The 20529-nt window shown below is 40.6% G+C and overlaps 1 protein-coding gene across 1 annotated transcript; it reads right to left on the bottom strand.

Moving 5' to 3' along the window:
• Nucleotides 1-2962: 2962 nt before the first annotated feature.
• LOC108598321 lies at nucleotides 2963-5952 on the bottom strand. The gene is made up of 2 exons (XM_017984938.2): nucleotides 5807-5952; nucleotides 2963-5751 (listed from the first exon to the last, which is right to left on the bottom strand). Exons 1-2 carry the CDS (start codon nucleotides 5883-5885, stop codon nucleotides 2963-2965), a joined length of 2868 nt encoding a protein of 955 aa, XP_017840427.1. The 5' UTR covers nucleotides 5886-5952.
• Nucleotides 5953-20529: the final 14577 nt, after the last annotated feature.

Here is a 20529-nt window from a genome sequence, read left to right as displayed (position 1 = left end):
ATTTGTTTGACTTTTTCCCAAGCGTTTACTTCCGCACTTAGCACAGTTTACATCTCGCACTGTTATTTATTCTTTTTGTTTTTATTTTCTTTTGTTGCGCTTTGTTTTGTGTGTCAAAACCAAATTTTAATAATGTTAATTTGCTGCGTTTCATGGGATTTGAAATTTATGGATACGTACGCCCCCCGTTATAAACAAAATCTCCAGCAGCAGCAGCAGCAGCCAAAGGTGTGTTCGCCTGTGGTCCACTAATCAGAGACACTGACCAAGCAAAAAGGCGCTAATTGCTTGACATGGCGATTAGTTCAAACTAAATATGTTAAGTTAATTGAGTAAAGCTATCGATTGAGTAAACAAAACTCACCGTGGAGAAAGGCGCATAAATTCAGCCATTCAGAATTATGAATAAACTGTAAGAGCAATTCGGCAGCGTTTACTGTACTTACTTTAGCTCGAGAGGTCAATAGCCAGAATGTTTAAGCAATAAAATATAAATTAGAGATGGCAACGGGCCTCGCACGTTCCTTGAAATATTCGAAGCACCCAACCCAAACTGTTGTTGATTTTACTATACTGACTATAGCAATTAATATTAAAATAAGTTCATTGCTTTTCAAACAAAGTGGGTACCCGATTTCGTTAATTTCACAACACGAAACCCAAACGGGTCTCCGTTGCCATCTCTACTACAAATTGATGGATTAAACGCATTATAAAGTTTATAAAATGAAGAAGAACAATACACACACACACACATGCATGAAATGCAAGTTCAATTATTCAGCTCACATGATAAGCGAGGCATTCATAAATTACCCATAAACTCGCCAGCAAGGCATAACCGAAATACAAAAATCAACCACACAAATTTATGGACATTCATTGATCAGTGCATTTTATGCTTTATGTTGTGTCGTATGTGATTTCCGTTCGGGAACTGCTGGTGGTCAAACTCAAATTCAAAACCATTGAAGAAAAACTTGGAAAATTCAAGCTGCCAATATGCAGTCTGCATACTAAAACAATAGCTTAACCGTTTATAGTTTACAGTTGCCAGAGGCAGCTGCTTGGCTTGTAGCTCCTTCAGCACACACACATGACAAATGAGAGTTGAGGCCCGAAAGTTGTCAAAACATGCGACTCTGAAGCGGTAAAAACAATTAGAAAACAGTTGCAAAATGTGCAAAACTACTTCAAGTTGGCATAATCAATCATTGGCTCAAGCCCAGGCCCAGTAACGAAATCAAGCCACTTAACGCATTGCTGAACAAGGCTTTGGACCCTGCGCTCCTTGAGCGTTTTCGTCGTTTTAAACGTAACCAGATTGCAGCTAATGTTTGTGTTTCTTTTTTCTATTGATTGCTTGCTACACATTTGGTCATTAATTATGTTTTTGTTTGTTTGACAAAATTCAGTTTCGAGTGCAAATGTTGAACGGGTTAGGCACACAGACAGACAATTGAAATCTAGGTAGAGCCGACGCCTAGTCTAATGCCTATGAATTTCTAATGTGGCATCATTAATCAACAGCTGTATGCTTTGATTTTGGCATACGTTCAAGGCCCTAGCAACAAGCAAAACAATTGCCACACTCAATGCCGAATCCAAATCAGTGGCAACTTCACAAGTTTTTTTTATTTTTTTGCATGCAACGCGAAACTAGAACGCGACTGAGAACTTTTAAGCCCATTAACTAGACGCTTTGTTTAGCCAAAAAAAAAAATGGAAGCGGGTGCAAACAATTCTTAGCTAAGGTCAATTTTAATAGTTTTTGAGCCATTGAACTTGTTGTTGGCCACCTTGACTTCGTTGGAAGCGACAGCTAGAGAACTTGCAACAGGGCTGCATTGTTACGACGGCTATGTGAACAGCTCACGTCAGCAGCCTCAAGTCTTGTTAACATGACAAGCCCCAAAACTCAGTAACTATATATGCAGCTCATGGTTACAACACAACGACGCACAAAGTGCGTTAATTAACTGAAATATGCAGCGCCCAAAGCAACGCCCAACAGCGGCGAAGTGCCGGGGAGGGAGAGTTAAGACGGACTTTGGTTACGGATATTGAAAGTATATTGTCTATAGCAAAGTCTTGTTCGCCTGCAGGCTTATAATTTATGATTTTTCGCATAAATTTACGCGAACGCTCGTAAAACTTGCGTGAAATACGACATTTTGAGTTCTGTGAAAGTGTAACAGAGGCTTTGGACTTCGGGGAGCTGTGCGTGTGAGCGAGAACGCGCTAGAGTCTTAGGACAACTTAGCGTGAACAATGTGCCAACATAGCTGTGATTTGTTGCTTGCAGCATTAACATTGGCAACAATGTTGCTAATAGATGTTGCTGCCGTAACAGCAATCGCAACAGCAACTGATCGGTTTGCTAGCTGCTGGGAAAAGCAAAGTCCTTTTGGAAGAAACGAATACACTAAAAGAAGAATATCTATGAGAAAAAGTCGAACGAAACATTATCCAAAGTGGCAAAGTCCTTTTGGAAGAAACGAAGACTCTAAGGCGAAAAAAAACACATTAGAAATTATCTGTCAAGTTTAGTAAAAGTTAAGCGTAGTTGTCATTTTGGCTGCTTTCTTTCAGGCACCACCGACCCGAATTGTTCGTTTGTGCAGACACGTCTCAACGCCCCACTTATCTTGACGTATAACACCCGCAGTGGCACAGGGTCTTTGGACAGACACACGACGACCTTGTGCGCACCCAGTCTACCACGCCACATTAGCATTAATCTGTCAGTTAATTTAAGGCGTCAGTTAGTCACGTTCAGCGGCGTTGTCTTTTTTGGCTGCTTTCTTTATTTGACACACGCCACGCATTGTTCGTTTGTTGTTCCACCTACTCAGCCGCCCTAATGGACTCAGTTACCACGTTGCCCTTTGGTGGTGCTCATCACAGGACTTTCGCAATCTAATTTCATTATATACTGGGAGGTTTGGTTCATAGTTCTGTTTTAGTCATCGGCTAGATCGCCTACGGTTAGTGCTGCTGGCGGTGCTGTGGTCACGCTCAGCGGCAGTCCATGCTGCGTGGCCGAGGCCCAACTGCGTCGGGGCAGTATGCGTCCAAAGTTGAAATACTTCTGACGCAGCTTGTCCTTGATTTCATCCTCGTTCATTATGGCGCTCGCCTCGCGAAAGTTTAGAAAAATGCGTCCCTTTTCGTCGGTTTTAATGGGCAAAATCTCAGTGCAGACATTGCGCGCTTTGAGAAGAAAACCCTCCTCATCCTGCTCGCCATTGAGCAGCGTAGCCGCCGCCTCAGGCAGCACAGCAACGGCATCCAGACGTGAGTCCATGGACAGCGAACGTGGTGGCGGCTTGGTTAGCGCTGTGTGATGCTTCTTCTTGCGCAGGCAGAAGGGATCGCGATCGCTGGCCTTGACGTACTGCACCACGGGTCGATTGACGCCCCATTTGGGACGATCGTCCATTTTGTTGGCCTCCTTGTCTTTGCTCTGCTGCTTTTTGTTCTTCTCTTTGTCCTTGCTTTTGGCCTTGAATGTGGTCGTAGTTGTTGTTGTTGTAGTCGTTGTGGTCTCATGATCCTTTTCCGCTGTGGATTCCTTAGCGGGTTGAGTCTGCGATTTGCAGGTTTGCGTTGTTGTGGTAGTGGAGACTTCACGCTTGAGCAGCACCTTGTAGAAATTATCGTGAAATAGACACAAATCGCAATTGAGCGGCAGTTCCGTTTGTGTTTCCACATCCGTTTGAGTGGCGCCACCTGCAGCACGCGGAGAAGTCTGCAGCGGCATCAAGGCTAGTTTGTTGGACTCCGTTGCAGCAGCGGGCGTTAGTTGCACCTCAAGTGAGTCGGGCGAGAAGCTCGCCGAGCGCGCTGTCTGCACTTCTTCCTCCTCCTCCTCTTTCTCCGCCTGATAGCCGTCCTCAGTGTAAATGGAATTGTCAGTGCGCTGCGTCATGGTCGCTTTGGAATAACTCTGCGCTGTGCTTACCGCTGGCGGCGCCTGCATTAGGTAAGTAGCAATCTGTAGATTGCCAATGGTGTTCTGCAGTCCGAAAATGTCGCTGGTCACGGGCAAGGGTATCAATGTGGCCGGCTGCATAAGCAGCGCCTTTTCCTCGCTAAACTGCGCTGGAGAAGGCGCCGGCGAAGACGCTGTCTCCTCCTTGGGCTGCAGTATGGGCTTGGTTATAGTTCTGCGCAGATTAATGGGCGTGCCGATGAGCACTTTTTCCTCAGAGACCAGCACGGGTTGTTGTGCCGGCGGCGCACGTGGCGTATGCGTTACCTCTGCTGACTCTGGCGGCTGCTGCTCTTGCTCTTCTTCCTCCTCCACAGATAAAACTTGCAGCAGCTCTGTCTTCGCTGTTGCCGCGCGCTTCTTGCGCTGCTTTTGCTTCTCCAGCTTGGCTGCCAGCTCCGCCTTGGCTATGGCATCCAGCATTAGCTGCTGCTTCTGCTGCGCCGCCTGCTCGCGTTCCAGCTGCTGCTGTCGCTCATACTGCAAACGCTGCTGCTCCAGCTGCTTCTGTCGCTGCATGCGCTGCTCCTCCAGCTGCTCCTGCTGCCGCTGGCGATCCAGCTCCCACTTGCGTATGAGCTCACGCTCATGCAGCTGCTGCTTGATGGCGTTATGATACTCCGCCGCCTTGCGTCGCTTGTCCATGCGCTCGGCCAGCGTGTGCGCATCCAGCGGCGCATTCTGGCCACGCAAATAAGTGGAGCTGGACTGCAGCGACTGCACATCGTCCTCGCTGTCCTTGAGGTCATGCATGCCGCGATTGAGCCAACCAGGTGGCGGCAGTGCATCCTGCACTGGTGTAGCAGGCGCATAGTTGAGCCAGCGTGCGCGCTGCTCCTGCCCATAGAAATCCTGCTCGCAGGCATTGCTTATGGCCACCTGGTAGGTGTTGCTAGTGGAGACATCGCGACTAACACTCAAGTGGGAAGAGCTGGGCAAATAGTAGTGACCATCGGCCAAGTAACCATCAGCGGCCAGCGGTTCATAGGCGGGCGTCTTATTGATAGCGCGTCGCAAGCGTCTGCCTGGCGCAACGCCCACGCCCCCACCCACTGCAGCGCTTATGACGCTCTCCGCTTCAGCCTCCACTTCCATTTCCACTTGACTGGCGCCATCGTTGTACCAAATATCGGGCGTATGTATATGCTTGGGCGTGTCGCTTAGATAGCCCGAAGTGTCTTCCTCCTGGCAACCAGCAGCGGGCACCAGCGCTTGTCCCGCATTGTTTAATCGATGAGTCGCTGTCACGTTGCCAGGATCAATGTTTGTGCTCTTTGTGGCGTTGCCAGGTTGATTGGCCGCCTTTTGCTGCTGCGGCTGTTGCCTTTGCCGTATTGTAGGCAAACTGGGACTTCTCAAGCGTTGCGCTTGGGGTGGCGCATGCTGCATGCGCGCCTTGGCTGTCTGCAGCGCAGCGGGCGCCAGCTCCATGTAGCGTCCAGTGGGCGGCAGCTGCATGCCAGGCGCATAGCTGCCACGACGCTGGCGCCGCGCGCGATACTGCGCCTCATAGTCGCTGCTGCTTGGCGGCACATCCAGCTCCTGCATATAGCGCTGCAACTGATGCATATAATCCTCGCTATGCTGACGTCGATAATCCGCTGGCGCTGGCTGCATGGGCGGCGCTTGACTGGCGCGACTGCTGGCGCTTTGACTTAAATCCAAATTGGAGTAGTAGGTGCGTATGCTGGTGCGCTCAATCTTGTGATGCGATGTATGCTGATGATGATACATCTCATCCATGCGCGCAATTTCCGCTGCCAATATTAAAATTTATAAACTTTGCTTGCTTTTCTTTTTTTTTAGACGCACCTCGTTCCTTTGCCCATTGCTGCTTTTTCAAGTCCAACAACCTATGCGTTTGCCTCGCTTCCGGTCCCGTCGTTATCATGTCTTCAGTTCATTGCTCCAGGGTCTACAAGGACTACAACTCAGACCAAGGCTAGCTTCAGCACTGAATGTAAGTCACAAAAATTCCTTCAAATCCGCACACTGCATGGGAATTCATTTAAGTTGTTATTGTTGCTGCTTTTTATTGTTTTGTTTGACGTTGTCCTGGCAACGGGCAAAGCGTCAACAAAAACTTTTGGCTCAATGGCAAACACATTCAGCCCTGGGGCTGGGGCACAGTGGGTTAAACCAATTCGCGTGTCTATCTGTCATTGCGCAATTGGTAGCTCTACCAGGGCTGCCCAAAAGCTTTAACATTGAGCACGAAGTGTAACTCACAATTATATTTAACTAATACTTTTAATAAATTTATATGTTCTGTTTAACTTTAATCGTTGTTAATCAAGCTAATAAGCGAGCCAATTTTTATTTAATTTGCTTTGGCTTTTTATTTCGTTACACTGCTTGACATCATAGTCCAATATTTTCCACTTTATTTACTTCTCTTATAGATTCACTATCACGTTATTAAGCCCACAGCTGCTTAACTATCACTTCATGCAGCTATGCACCACTTTATTTTTATGTTATTATTGCTTTCATAATTCCAATTTTTTTATTTTATTTTTATTAATATTTTGCTTTATTTAGTACTTTGTTTATATTTAAGTCTGCATTGCAGCCCTAACTTGTTTACCCTCCAAAATTATAAATAGCATATTTTAATAATGCGCTCAAAATAGATATTTGCCACGATTGATATATAAACTAAGCAGCGCAGCAGTTGGTTTGGGGCTTTGCATATTTGGTTATTTGTTATTGATTAGTCGTTAGAGCTGGAGGCTCATTAGCTATGCAAATGGCTTATAAAGCGCCAGCAACAAGTTCAAAGTGGGCCTAACCACCACCCGAGGCTAGAGTCCAATTGCGCGTAGGTGTAAAGCGTCCTTAGCAAAAGGCAGCTCGATTAAGCGTAGATAGGCAAAAGAAAAAAGAAAGAAAGAAACAACAGCACAGAAATTTATTTCCCATGGTCAAATAGCAAATGGCTAAAAGATAAAAGGAAGAAATATCTCATAACCCATTTTCCATAAACATACATAAACCACAAAAGCCACCAGATCGCATTGTTGTTGTTGCTGTTGTTGTTGCAATGTTGCTGTTGGGTCTGCTTTATACGCGTGGGCGTAGAAATCACTGCCAGTCAAAAGGTCATGTTATGATCTTGAGCGAACTATGTGTCTAAGCTGAGAAGCATGGGAGCCCAAACGAAGTCAGAGGCGCGAGTCGCGAGTCGAGAGCCAAAGACACAGGCCAAGGCGCGCACACAGACAACAACCGAAGCAAAGAAGAAGAAAGAAAAAATGAAGATCAGAGCAAAATGTTGCAACGAAGCAGCAACGGCAATCAAGAAATCCCACTTGATACAAGTGCATTTTATAAGACATTATAATGAGTTTTTATAAACTTAAACAGGGTCGCCTCGCTCACAGTTCGCAGCCTTAGGGCGTCACTTAACTAGACTTGGAACGCTTGGACAGGCACTCCAAACGCAGCATTGATCATGATGTAGATGATAATTGCTTTGGGCGCTGCTGAGAGCAGCCAACATGTCACCAATATTTGTGTTATCAGCTTTCGAAAGTGATCGCTGATCGCTGATCAACTCAACAGGCTAAGACGTTTAGTCAAGCAGAGATCAGAGATCTCTAGAGATTTCACTTGTCCGCTTGTCCGATTGAACGATCAGCCTCGATCGCTCTATTCGAAGCACAAACTATGCATCATTTAGTGCATAACCTCAATAAACAAACAAGCCAACCAAATGTCTAATAATTGTAATTTGCCATATTTTTGTCGACTATATAGCCAAACACGATCGCGCTGCTGCCCCCCAAAGGCACTGGCAACTGGCACTGGCACTGGGAGTGGGCCAAGAAAGGAACCGTAACCGTTTAAATGGACAACAACAACAACTCAACTGAGCTCAACTACAAACTCATGTTTAGGCAATACATATTGATCAAAATTGATGATGTTGACACGAACTTTGAACGAGCTTGAGTTGGAAACCTCAATCGCTGTTCGTTGTCTTCATTTCACATTCGATTTTTTCTTATATTTCAAGTGATTTTCATAACAACTTTATGTGTGCAGCTCTCAAGTGAGTGTATCACACTTGAGTTTCGCTTTTCAGCTGCAGCTAATTGAAGATCGCCTTCGCTTAATTGACATTTGGCTACGAGTTGTTTGGCTCAAGAATTTCAACTTGCCACAGTATTTCTAAGCTAAACAAATCTTTTTTTTCGCATGTGGCAAGTGCGTGTTCCAGAGACCTGGCGACGCGTCGTTTGCCAAAAATGGTGAACAAGCCAAGCAACAACTGTTGCTGCTGTTAGCGCCAACAGCAACTGTCAGGTGTTTGGCTGCCCAGCCTCAGTTATTGTGAGCGCCACGAGTTGCATTAGCCAAATGTTAGTCAAAAAGGAGTAACTAGGCTAGAGCATTGAGTTTGGCAGGCAACAAATAGATATAAAAATATAAATTAAATTTAATTTTGCTATTATGATGACTAATCAATTAAATTAAATTAAATCAAAACGATTACTAAACAATTCAAATATTATAGAATAGCATATAAATAATAATAATAAAAAATAATAGGAAATTGTCTGTATAAAATATTTTCAGTTTGTAAAAGTCGAAAATAAATGCGGAAACATTTTGCATTATTAAAAATAATTGTACAATCGCCGAGTAAAATATTTTCAACTGTTTGCATTTAGAGAAAAAAATCCAGAAATAATTTGCGACTATTCGAAATAATTTCAAACAATCGTTTGAAGCAAACAGCTTTATATTTAATTTAATAAAATGATTATTTTTTAAATTACTTCATTATATTTTTATTGTTATATTTTTTTTAAATATTTTTCTTTGCTATAAAGTGCAACTAGACTTCGTCTGTGTGGCAGCTTAAAGAACTCGCCAAACTGTCATGTTGCAGCTTGTAATTGTTGCCACTCATTGTTGTAGCAATTGTTGTTGTTGCTGCTGCTGCTGACGCCGCCGAGTGTTTGCTGTTTGTTGTTGAGTTGATGTTGCTGTTGTCCTCCAGCTGACAACATGCTACACTTTGGTCACTATAATGAGCCGTAATTAGTGCTGATGTGTGGACACTTAGATGGCGGGCTTTAAGTGCCACACGAGTATGTGGCATGCCACGTCTGCGCGTGTGAAAAGTTGCGCGCGTTTTTGATAATTGCAACCAAAGAGTTGTCGGTGGTCGTTTGAAAGTGCAACAAACAAACCAAAGAGACACACACACAGACACAGACACAGACACCGACTAAGACTCTAAGCTATAAATGTGTGTGTGTCTCATTTAGTGTCAGTGGCTGACATGGGCCATGCATCAACGTCGGTGTCGTAAATGTCAAACTAAATGAAAGGAAAACTGATTAGCCTTGACAAGTTCAAATTGCTGGCCATGTCGTAGGGACTGTAACACTTTGCCAAGAGAGTGAAAGCCACCAAGGAACACACACACACACACATACGTATATAAGTGTTTTCCCAGCAACAATATTTGAGAGAAATTAGAAAAACCAAAAACATATCGAAATGTCCACACTGATTGCCAATGCTTGTCGTACGGGCCGCCAGCTAACGGTTAATACAGTCCATCATTATCAGCCAACGCCACCACCTAGCAGTAAAAGAAATGCGTTGCCAACAACCAAAACAACAACAGCAACAGCAGCAACAGCTCTAAGGTCAGTTGCACACCAAAAAAACAAAAATTGTTGTGCACACACGAAAAAGCGCAAAAGATTCTCACAAGGCTGGTTCTGCCACACAGAAGAGGAGCCTGCAACATGAAACAGGTGTGGCACATAGCGTCCACACAATGTGTGCTACGTACTTGCAACGCGAGGCAAGCAACCAACATACATAACAGCCGCAAAACTGGGAGGCAAAGGCTGTGGCTCTGGCTCTGGCTCTGGCCCGTTTGCTGGTCAAAATGCATCTCTGAGGTTTGGCCTCGCTGCTGCTGAGGCAGTAAGTGTGCACTGCGAGAAATTGATAACAACAATTGTTAAATGAATAAATTAATGTACCGCAAATGATGACTAGCTAAATATTATTTGAAATTCTAAATGTATAATGTGCATCTAATTTAAAATTATTATGCGAAAATATGTTTTTCGCACTTTACTTTATGTTTAAAATGAATAAAATATTTTTTTATAATTAAAATGAAATATTTTTTAACTTTCATTCAATCTAATTGAATATTTTTGATAGACATAGTGACGAATATCAATTTAAACTAATTTAATTTATATGAAATTATAGAGTACATCTAAGAATTTTCTTATATATTGATCGTAGACTGTGCTTGACTTTAAATATTCCATTTTATGAATTTAAATATAATAAATTTTTTGATTTTAAGTGTAAACTTGCTAGCTAAAATTTTTTAAATATTTATTTTCATATTTTTTCTTTCTATTCCATTTAGTTTGATACATTTTTTCGCTACATTTTTGCGCAGTGTAATTTTGGCGACGCTTTTACCGCACGTTCGTTATTTTTTCGCAATTTTTGAGGTCACAATATGATCATCGCTGGAAATCTGAGGCCGACTCGGCGGCTGCTGCTGCCGCTGCTGCTGGGTCTCTGTTTTTGACTCTGTGTGTCTCAGGCGGCTGGAGCGCTGCTGCTGCCTCTGGCTCTGGGTTGAGGTTTGTTGTTTGTCGCCTTAATGAAACACGCGACATGCGCACACAGCACAGCACAGCACAGCACACATGGCAAAACCTACGAGTGCGCGAGTCCGAGAGTGCGGAGCACACATGAGATGGCGATGGTTTCAACTTTGACCCGGGTCAGGCCAACTGCTGGAGCTGAAATTATGTAGCGTGGAGCGTGTGTGCAGCTTTTGCGCGAAATTAAAAAGATAACTCAGATGTGAAAACAATTGATAGTCACAGATATTGAGCTTTGACAGCAGAAACGATAGACAATGCATGATAATTTCAGGTTTAAGCTTAAGCTTAACTTGCGTAAAGTCAATTAAGGTTATGAAGATGAAGGCTTCAAGATGCTGCTGCAGCTGCTGCGACTGAGGCTGGCAGGTCTTGTTTGGTGAAGTCTCTGACATTTGAACTGCTCAAGCGTCGCCATATTTGGACACTAAGTGGGCAGTTTAGTGGCCCAATCCGAGACTGCGTATCAAACCGATTCAACGCCCGTAGCCTCTCAGACACAGTTAAACGAACTGTCTTTGAACTTTACTCATCTCTCTCTCTCTGTTTTTTAATGATTGATTGCTCGCTTGCGAGTTTGAGCTAATTTATTGTGGAGAGACCTTAAGCGGGGCGCTCCGTCTGTCAATATGAAATCAAAATCTTACAAATCGTACAATATATATAGAAAGCGTTGCTTGATCCTTTTGTTTGCCAGCAGCATTTTGATTGGGCGGAAATCCAATTCAACAAAGGCTCATCGTCAACGCCGATGACTAATGACGCTGGTGGAAAGTGGACGCAGTTGCTCAAGCTGTGTGCAAAAAAATCCAAAATTAAATGCAGTCAATCGACTACACTTTACACCTTCGATGATCCGTCATAACTTTTAACACATGATATAATTTTGTTGCATTGTCTGTCTGTCGTAGATTTGTTTGTTTGCTTGTAGCCGTGATTGATGAGTACCCGCCCCGCTGCCGCTCACCCTCTCGAAATTAGTACAAACAAACTGTCAATGATGTGTAATTGCATTTTCAATCATTCACCCAAATTTTTTTTTTTTTTGAGCGCTCAGCAGCCTTCACACAAAAAAACAAAATTAAACAAGCACAAGAATTAAAAATAATATTATTAAAAAAAACCGAAAAATCAATTCCAAAAGTTACAAGCAAAACGTGACTCAAGTCGAAACACTTTCAATAAAATATACCCTGGAATTAAAAGAAGTTAAAGCTGCCCATGAGCATATGAGACGTGGACAACAATTGAATTTGGCAAAATGGCAAAAATAAAAAATTAAAACTAAAGCAATACTTGTTAAAAATTATGGCTATAAGCCAAAGCCAAGATCGATAATATATAAATTAATATGTAGATAAGCCAATTTATAAGTTTTTTTCTTTTTAAAAAATTAATTTTATTTTAAATACCAAATTTTGAATATGATATTATTTTTATCCCATCGAACTTCCATTAATATGTTATCTTGCTACTAAATCTTAAATTCTTTAATATTTATTCTTTATTTTTTTATTTATTTATTCTTTAATTTATGTCTATATATTTACTTTTTTATAAATTCTTCTTCTATGCATCACTTCCGGTCGTAGCCCTACTGCAGCTGAATATTAAAGGGTAGGGTATCCAGCTAGGCCGCGCAGCTTCCTTGACCCGCCACCTTGCTGACTTGTCTGTTTTCATATGGCGCCCAGTTCATTTTCAAACTGTTGCTCTGCCTCTGAGCTGATGCACCACAATGATAAGAAATTTAATTGATTACCTTTTGTTTTTCGATATTTTCGTTTTCGTTTGGCTGAACAAATATATATATAGATTATATAGTTGCGCTGTTGATTTCAATTCCCACGCCAAGTCAACAACTGTGGCAAGTATTTTGATTTATTATTGAGAAAAGAGAAAATTGTATATCATATAACTGATTGGATCGTTCGTTTGTTGGCTCGTTTTTGATTTGGATTTCAGTTTATTAGGCAATGCGGAAATTTTCGTGGCTAATACACAGGTGTTGGCTACCGCCCCGGCTAATAATAATCATAACTCGTTGGTGTCTATGATATATGAGCTATGGAAATAAATCCATGGCATGACCTCAGCTATCAAACTTCACACGAATTTCGAAAATTTATCACCCCACCACACACACACACACACACACAAATGCGAGTGAGTGAGCAACACAATTCAACGAGTTGGCTCATTAACAAGAAGCTGCTGCTGCTCTTTTGTGGGCTTATGAATAATCAGTTTATTAATCAATGTACTGAGTGTGTGTGTGTGTGTGTGGATTGCAAATAAACGATGATGCTATTATAATGAGCGCACTATTACGGATTATACAAATGAACAATAACATATAGTATGCAATATTAGGGAGAGTCCATTTGATAGCAGAAAAAACTACGAAATTCTGTGCATATGTTAAGAAAAAAATTTCAATAAATTGTTATGTTAAAAATAAATTTCAATAAATTGTTAAAAGATTGTTTAAAAATTAAACGATTTAATGCTAATTTTGAGCGCGTCTTCATAACAATTTACAATCAATACATTTTCAACTTTTGAATTTATTTAGGGTTTAGTTTATAATATGTCAAATTTTGTTCAAAAATATTGCTAAAAAATTAAAAAAAATTAACAAATGCATTTAATGCTAATTTTGAGCTCGACTGGATACCAAAGGTTCAACTTTTCCATTAGAATATGAAAGCGATGCGTTTGATTTCAATTTGATCCGCAGGGCTTAGTTTATAATATGTCAAATTTTGTTAAAAAATATTGCTAAAAAATCAACAAATGCATTTAATGCTAATTTTGAGCTCGACTTGATACCAATTTTTCAAATTTTCAATTTGAATTTGAAAGCGATGCGTTTGATTTCATTTTGAGCCGCAGGGTTTAATTTAAAATGTGTTAAATTTTGTTCAAAAATATTGCTAAAAAATTAACAAATGCATTTAATGCTAATTTTGAGCTCGACTACCAAATTTTCAACTTTTCAATTTGAATTTAAAAGCGATGCGTTTGATTTGAATTTTAGTTTACATATACATATATTGCGTTGTTGCTAACGACTCACCCTAATGCATAATAGCGTAACTTAAGTTAACTAACTAAAACCTGTTGACCTATGCAGTTCTCTCTTGTCTCAGTTTGCTCACACCAACACAAATTTGTTAGTTTGCTTGTCTTTTTATCTTCTATATCTATCGCTATCCTTTTTAGCAATTAAGTTGTAGTTTAATGGCTGCTGCTGCGGCTGCTGTTGACCCTCACGCTTGGTCACTCAATTAGTTAGACGCTGCTCTGGGCCCACACACATGGCGCTGGACCCGAACAGCTGTTGTGCCTGCTATTTTATTTTATTTCAATTCGTTTCGTTTCTTTTTTAGCCGTCAACACACATTTGAGCGCTGAAATTTATGTGCGTGTGGGCGTGGCTGGCAAAAAGGGCAGCTAAATTGAGCTGCCAGAGATTGAAGCGGCAAATGCAAAACAAAATGCTGCACGTTGCAGTGACTGATGCGAGAAGTGCGTGTGCCAAGCGGCTTAACAAAAAAGCAGCAGACAAAGCGCAAATAATAAATACAAAATTGCCTAAACAAGCAAAATAAAATACAAAAATATTTCCCCAGCATTATTTGCGCATTTAGAGCGGCTCATGCTTGCAATTAGCATCCGTCCGGCCGTACTGGACTCGAGCTAAATCCGTTGTGCGTGTACTTAGCAGTTAAGTACGAGTCCGAGTAACGACAAAAGGCTTATTTGGTTGTCCTAAGTCCTGTCACATGTCAACAACGAATTTTCCCCGACTTTCTTTTTTTTTTGGCTGCCCACACAGCGATTAGCTAGCCGGAAATTTTGCTACAAAAGTCACAACATATGGTTGGGAAAACAGTTGGCGGTCGGATCCTGCGTTCGATTGATATAGTCATTAGGCTACCGAAACGTTTTCGATCTTAACCCGTGTAATTATAGCAAATTAGGCTGTCATCATCAATACACAAAACTTGCCACACGCATAAACTGAACAGCAAATTGCAATTTAATTTTCCAACTATTTTTAATTTTTTTTTATAACTAGTCGACACACCCAAGCGACTGTCATTAGACGTCGTTTAGCATAAAAAATATTTGCATTGACTAACAATGCAGCCTGTGGCATTATCAATTGCCACACTATGTGAAGATGAAGCCATCGCAAGGCAATACAAATATGGAGCTCGTTCAAACCAGCGATCAATCGATCGATACTTCGATTGTTGTTCTTTTTGTTGTTGTTGCATCACGACTGTTGCTTTATTGACTGGCACACATCTACATATTTTAATTCTAAGCTTTGCAAAAAAAAATCTTATTAAAATTTTATTGCAACAAAATGGAAAACTTGGCTGAAGCTGCTGCTAAAAACGGAATTCGTGCGCATCTACAGCTTCAATTTGTTGCTAGATCTTTTGTCTAGCTGGAACACCTGCTGCAGTTCAGCGTGTTGACGTCCCAAGCGCGCGCAGCTGTGTTGCTTGCAGACCGGAGCTGCAACTCAGAGTCAGAGTCAAGTCTCAAAGTGAAGTCAGAGGCTGTGTCGACCTTCTTACCGCCCCGTTCAAATTCGTAGCCGCCCCATCAGCAGCAGGCCGCATACGACCTTAGTCATTTGTCAGCCAACCCAACCACGAGTGTAAAGAGCTGGGAACCAACCAGCCAACTACTGCCTGCCACTTTCTTAGACCAAGATCAAGCCACACAGCCAAACAGTCGTCATGGCAATATGCCTAACTAAATATCATTGGGTCAAGTTCAGCGTGGCGCACATTTAAAACAATCTTAGCCAGCGAAACCTTTCAAATTGCAAAAGCTAAAGCTGCCAGCCAGCCACATCTGCATTGAGAATTGAATTCATATATATTTTTGATTTATACATTTTCATGTGTTTTTATTATCGTCAGACGCCTCTTCTTCTGCCAGTTCCAGCCATTAGATATATGATTCATTTCAAACTGATTTGCAGGCTCTTGTGGTTGTTCGGCAGGTGCAGCAGCTGTGAAGTTGACGCCCCAAAAAGCATTCGAGAGCTTTTATTACCACACAAGCAACAAATTTAACCGCTACTTTCTCACTTAACGAATTCATAACGTACGTTTGGGGCAAGCTGCAAGCGTAGCTGCCACATGCTGCATACTCTACAAATGAAAGCTGAAATTAACGGCGCGTATTTAAGTTGAGTTTTATAATTTTTGAGCGTATATAGCCGAACTTTTATTTCACTAGCTCTTCTGATATTAATTTATAATTAATTAATTAATAATTAATTCATCTGCTGTTCTTATTTATTCAAAATCTCTTTCTCATTCGTTTTCAAGTTCATTTTTAAGCTCCTATTCCAGTAATCCTCGCACTATTCAGTATTTCTTATATGAACCTCCACCTAGTCTAACAAATGCTTCAGCTTTGACTACTAAGAACTCAATTTTATGCTATTTAACTATTAATATTAAACACTAAACTGTTTTAGCTATATACAATAGCAAAACAAATGTTAGTAATACTTCGTATATAAAAATAATTTTTCTTTATATATATTAATTATATTAAATTAGCTGCAAGTTATACTTATAAATTTTTTAAAATTAAATAAGCTGCATATGCTTTAAATATTTTTTGACGCTCTGTGAGTAAAACTTTCATTTGCTTGTGGACTTTCCATGCTCAACATTAAAATAAATAAAATAAAATAAATATAAATGTTTTTTTTTCGAATGTGTTTAAGTTGAGGCAGGTAAACCGCTGCGCTTGCCGTGGATCACAATTAGGCCCCCTTGGGCAAAGCTGTGAACTTGGCAACGGAGACTTGGAAATGTGGCATGCAGAGCTCTGTGGTGCGCACATTTCTCACAATCAGCTGTGAAAATCTTGCCCATTTATGAGCCACTAAAAACGCCAAAAAAACAACAAATAAAAAAAAGTGAGAAGAGGAGACTCAAACTCATTTCTTCTTTATTTGGGGCAGTCAAACGTTATGAATTTAATGCATGTACATTATGCATAAATTCACGAAAAGAAAAATTTCATTTTGTGAAACAGTTGAAGCGTTTGTGCTGCTTTCTTGGAGGTTAAGCACCTGCCCCGAGAGCTTCAACACTACACTCGATTTCATAGTCCATTTGAGTTTGTGGCCGCGGTCTTAAGGTGTTAATAACAATCACAAAGACGTTACAATTACGCATTGAAATCGGTCCGTTCCGAACTCGATGTGTGATGTCAACGCAGCGCAGGTTCCCACAGCTGCCGCCAAAGTTAAAGTCAAAGCCCAAACAAAGCCGCAACTATGTGTGTTGAACAATTGTTAAATTGGTTTTTAAGCGTTGCTATTTTATGACCAACGACAAGACACAACAATGTGCAGCTTTTGTTGTTGCTCGAGGGGGAAATGCTAATGAAAATTCACGTGGAAATGGAACACGGAAGCTGTTCTTGGTCACAATATTTGATTTTAGCTTTTATTTTGGGTTTATTTGGCTTAAACCGGTTGCAATGCCATAAAATATGGTATAAGCTGTTGGCAGTAGAAACTTTCCCGTAATGGCGCGACCCGTAGCTGGAGCATTATAGTGCTGCCGATCCAACGACCATAGGCAATCAGATCTGTCAATTTATCACTGTCCCCGTAGCTAGAGAAGCTTTAATTCATTTCTGGCGCTCCATTGACAAAATATAATTAATTTGATTACGTTAACAACAACAGCAACAAAAAGCGTTCAAAGCATAACTTGACCAAATAGAAATCCAAATGAAGCCAAACTAACGTCAACTTGACAAGCTTACAGATATATCTGCATATATAGAGATAGAAATATTTTGTATATTTTGGTAAATTAACATTTCTGTTGTTGCCGTTTTCGGTTTGGCATGCGCGGCGACCCCTTAGGGTCAAATATGATTTCGTTTCAAGCTGATTGTGTTTAGTTTTTTGAATTTTATGTGGCACGCACCGCTGCCGCACCGGCTGCTGTCTTCAAATACAAATCGATACCAAAACAGATCAATGATCTCATTTGCATACGCAGAGCAGCCAAAGCAACGACTAAGATGATGATGATGATGATGATATAGCTGCCAAAACTGAAACATGCCAAAGAGCAGCGAAAAGCCGCAAGGTGGAAATCAATTTTAGGGGCATTCAATCAAAATCAAAGAAACACAACGACAAAAAATACAAAACAAGCAGCAGCAACAACAACAACAAGTGGCATTATGCACAAGAAAAATCATGAGCGCTAATAGTGAATAACAAATACACTAGCCTAACTTTAAATAATAAAATAGTTTAAAATAAAATAATACAAAGCAAAAAGTGGATAATTGCTATAAAACAAAAACATAATTTTAAATAATTTTTAAATTTAATTTTAAATATTTTATGTAATCTTTTCGTCGACTGTTCATAGTTGACATTAAATAAATAAGCATATTAATTATTATAGTATGAATTTAAATAAAATAATAAAGAAAAATATAAAAATATTAAATAAGCTAACTTTAAATAATAAAATAGTTTAAATAAAATAACAAATAGTTGATATTTGCTATAAGCATATTAATTATTATAGTATGAATTTAAATAAAATAAAGAAAAAAATAAAAATAATAAATAAGCTAACTTTAAATAATAAAATAGTTTAAATAAAATACAAAACAAAAAGTTTATATTTGCTATAAGCATATTAATTTTTATAGTATGAACTTAAATAAAATAAAGAAATTAATAACATAAATGTTTGCAAAATATTTTAGAAACAAATTAATTATTATAGCGACAGAATTCAATACAAAAGAAATTTGTTTCAAACTATTTGAAATTAATTAATACAAATTAATTAGTAAAGCATTGAATATTGCTTATATATTTATATTTTTTTTTTGCAATATTTTAAACATGTTTTGCATGTTATCAATTTGGCCAAGCTTTAAAAAATAACTTAATTTGCTTTATGCATTTTGTTTGCATTCATTATGCATTCAACTTTTGATTTGTAGGGTATAATTAAGCTGGAAGCTCTGACGAGTTGACACAAGCTGAGGAGAGCTCAGCTGAGCAGCTAAAGACAAACGGCTGAATCTTTATATACGGAATCGAACGCATAAATTAGTCAGAAATAAGCGCGAAAACGTGTTTTAAATTTTTGTTTTCATTTCACGCGCTCAAGAATTGATACGAAACGAGAGACGCGAGAGGCGCTGGCGATGCGTTGGGGACTGCGATATGAAATGTACGACGAACGCTCATGTCAGTATTTGTCAAAGTTTTTGGCAGTGATTAATGCATTTATAATTAATTTATTGTATATACAAACAGACAGAGAGAGAGAGAAAGAGAGAGAGAGAGAGAGAGACGAAATTGGGCTCCAACTATTTTGAGCGTTCATGACATAAGAAGAAAATTGGAACTGCGAAAAAAAATGTTAACTGGCTGGCTGGGTAACCTAATTTCGCCAGAAAATATTTATATTGAGCAGAATGAATGATTGATGATTTGGTTGGTTGTACAAAAAGGACAATGCCACAAATTTCGCAAGTCACTTAAACGGCGGCAAAATGTTTGAGGCGCGTTCTGCTGAGCACAAAGTCACATACATTAGAACGCATTAAAGTGTAACCGAAAAGGGGCGAAGAGAGAGCAGCGCAGCGCAGTCCCTTGCGCTGAACCATTGTTGCAATTGTTAAGTTCAGCAGAAGGAGCTGGCTGGGAGCTGGAAACAGCGAGTGCCAAAACACAAACAAATCAAGCAAACAATTGTTAGAGATAATCTGTTGCTCAGCAAGGATTAGCCAGGCCATCAGGCAAACACACACACGCATGCGCATGTATGTATGCAAATTAAAGCATGAAAATTTGTCAAAAGGCAAAACGAATGCCATGCACTTTGACCTCTGCTGCGGCGTGGGTGTTGTCCTCAAAAAAAAAAAGGTAGCAAGCTGAGTCTATGGTAAACCGCAAGGCAAACCACAGCGCCGCTGCTTGCCGCTTGCCGCTTGCTACGCCAGCTAATGGGTTTAAACACCCCTTTTAAAAAGAAAGTCGAGTTGAGTTCTCGATTTCTGTGTCGCGGGGCGTTGCCAGGGCCAGCCTTGACTTTTTCCGCAAAGGGTTGCGCGGCCCTAGCAAACGATAACGAAAATTGGATTAACTTCTGCTGCTTAGTGGGAAAATAGTTAGAAAGTTGGGCGTGCTTGCTGTTCTTGGCTGCAGCTGGGAAAGTCAAACTATCAAAGCAAAAGCTGGCTGCTATAAATATATATTGCTATGACTGCCATTTAATTGTTGTACAATAACAATAAATATGGCTGCTGACTTAATGTTAAACAAGTGTTGTGGCTTGGCTATCAAACAGATAACGCTTTTAATGATCAACGCTGACAGCTTGACAGTGGCAGCAAAGATGGCGTGCGAGCTTGTCAATTGCACCGTTAGGCAGCTTAACTAACTAACTAAACTAACTTGTAAGTCAAACAAATCCAGTTCGTCTCAAAAAATAAAAAAAATTATATACGCAATGTTTGTGCTTTGGTGTGGGGAGTTGTGTGGGGTACATAGCAACAGTAAATAGACCACGCCCACTCGACAGCGACAGCGACAGCGACAGCGACAGCTGCTAATGTGTTATGACACACACACACACACACACACACAGACTGAGTGTGTGCGCTTTGCTCTGCTCTGCATTGGTCAATGAAATGAGTAAATAAGTTCGCGCTATGTATAGCGCGCACTCGCTCTAACGCACAGCTTGCTCTTTATTTATAACACGATCGGCTGTTGCTGCATGTGTGTGCATGTTGCGCTCTTTGCATTTGTGTGTGTGTGTACTGGTTTAC

The sequence above is a fragment of the Drosophila busckii genome, chromosome 3L, assembly GCF_011750605.1.
Source record: "Drosophila busckii strain San Diego stock center, stock number 13000-0081.31 chromosome 3L, ASM1175060v1, whole genome shotgun sequence".
Taxonomy (NCBI): Eukaryota; Metazoa; Arthropoda; class Insecta; order Diptera; family Drosophilidae; genus Drosophila; species Drosophila busckii.
The sequence above is the reverse complement of the archived record's forward strand: the minus strand, read 5'-3'. Positions and strand labels throughout refer to the sequence as shown.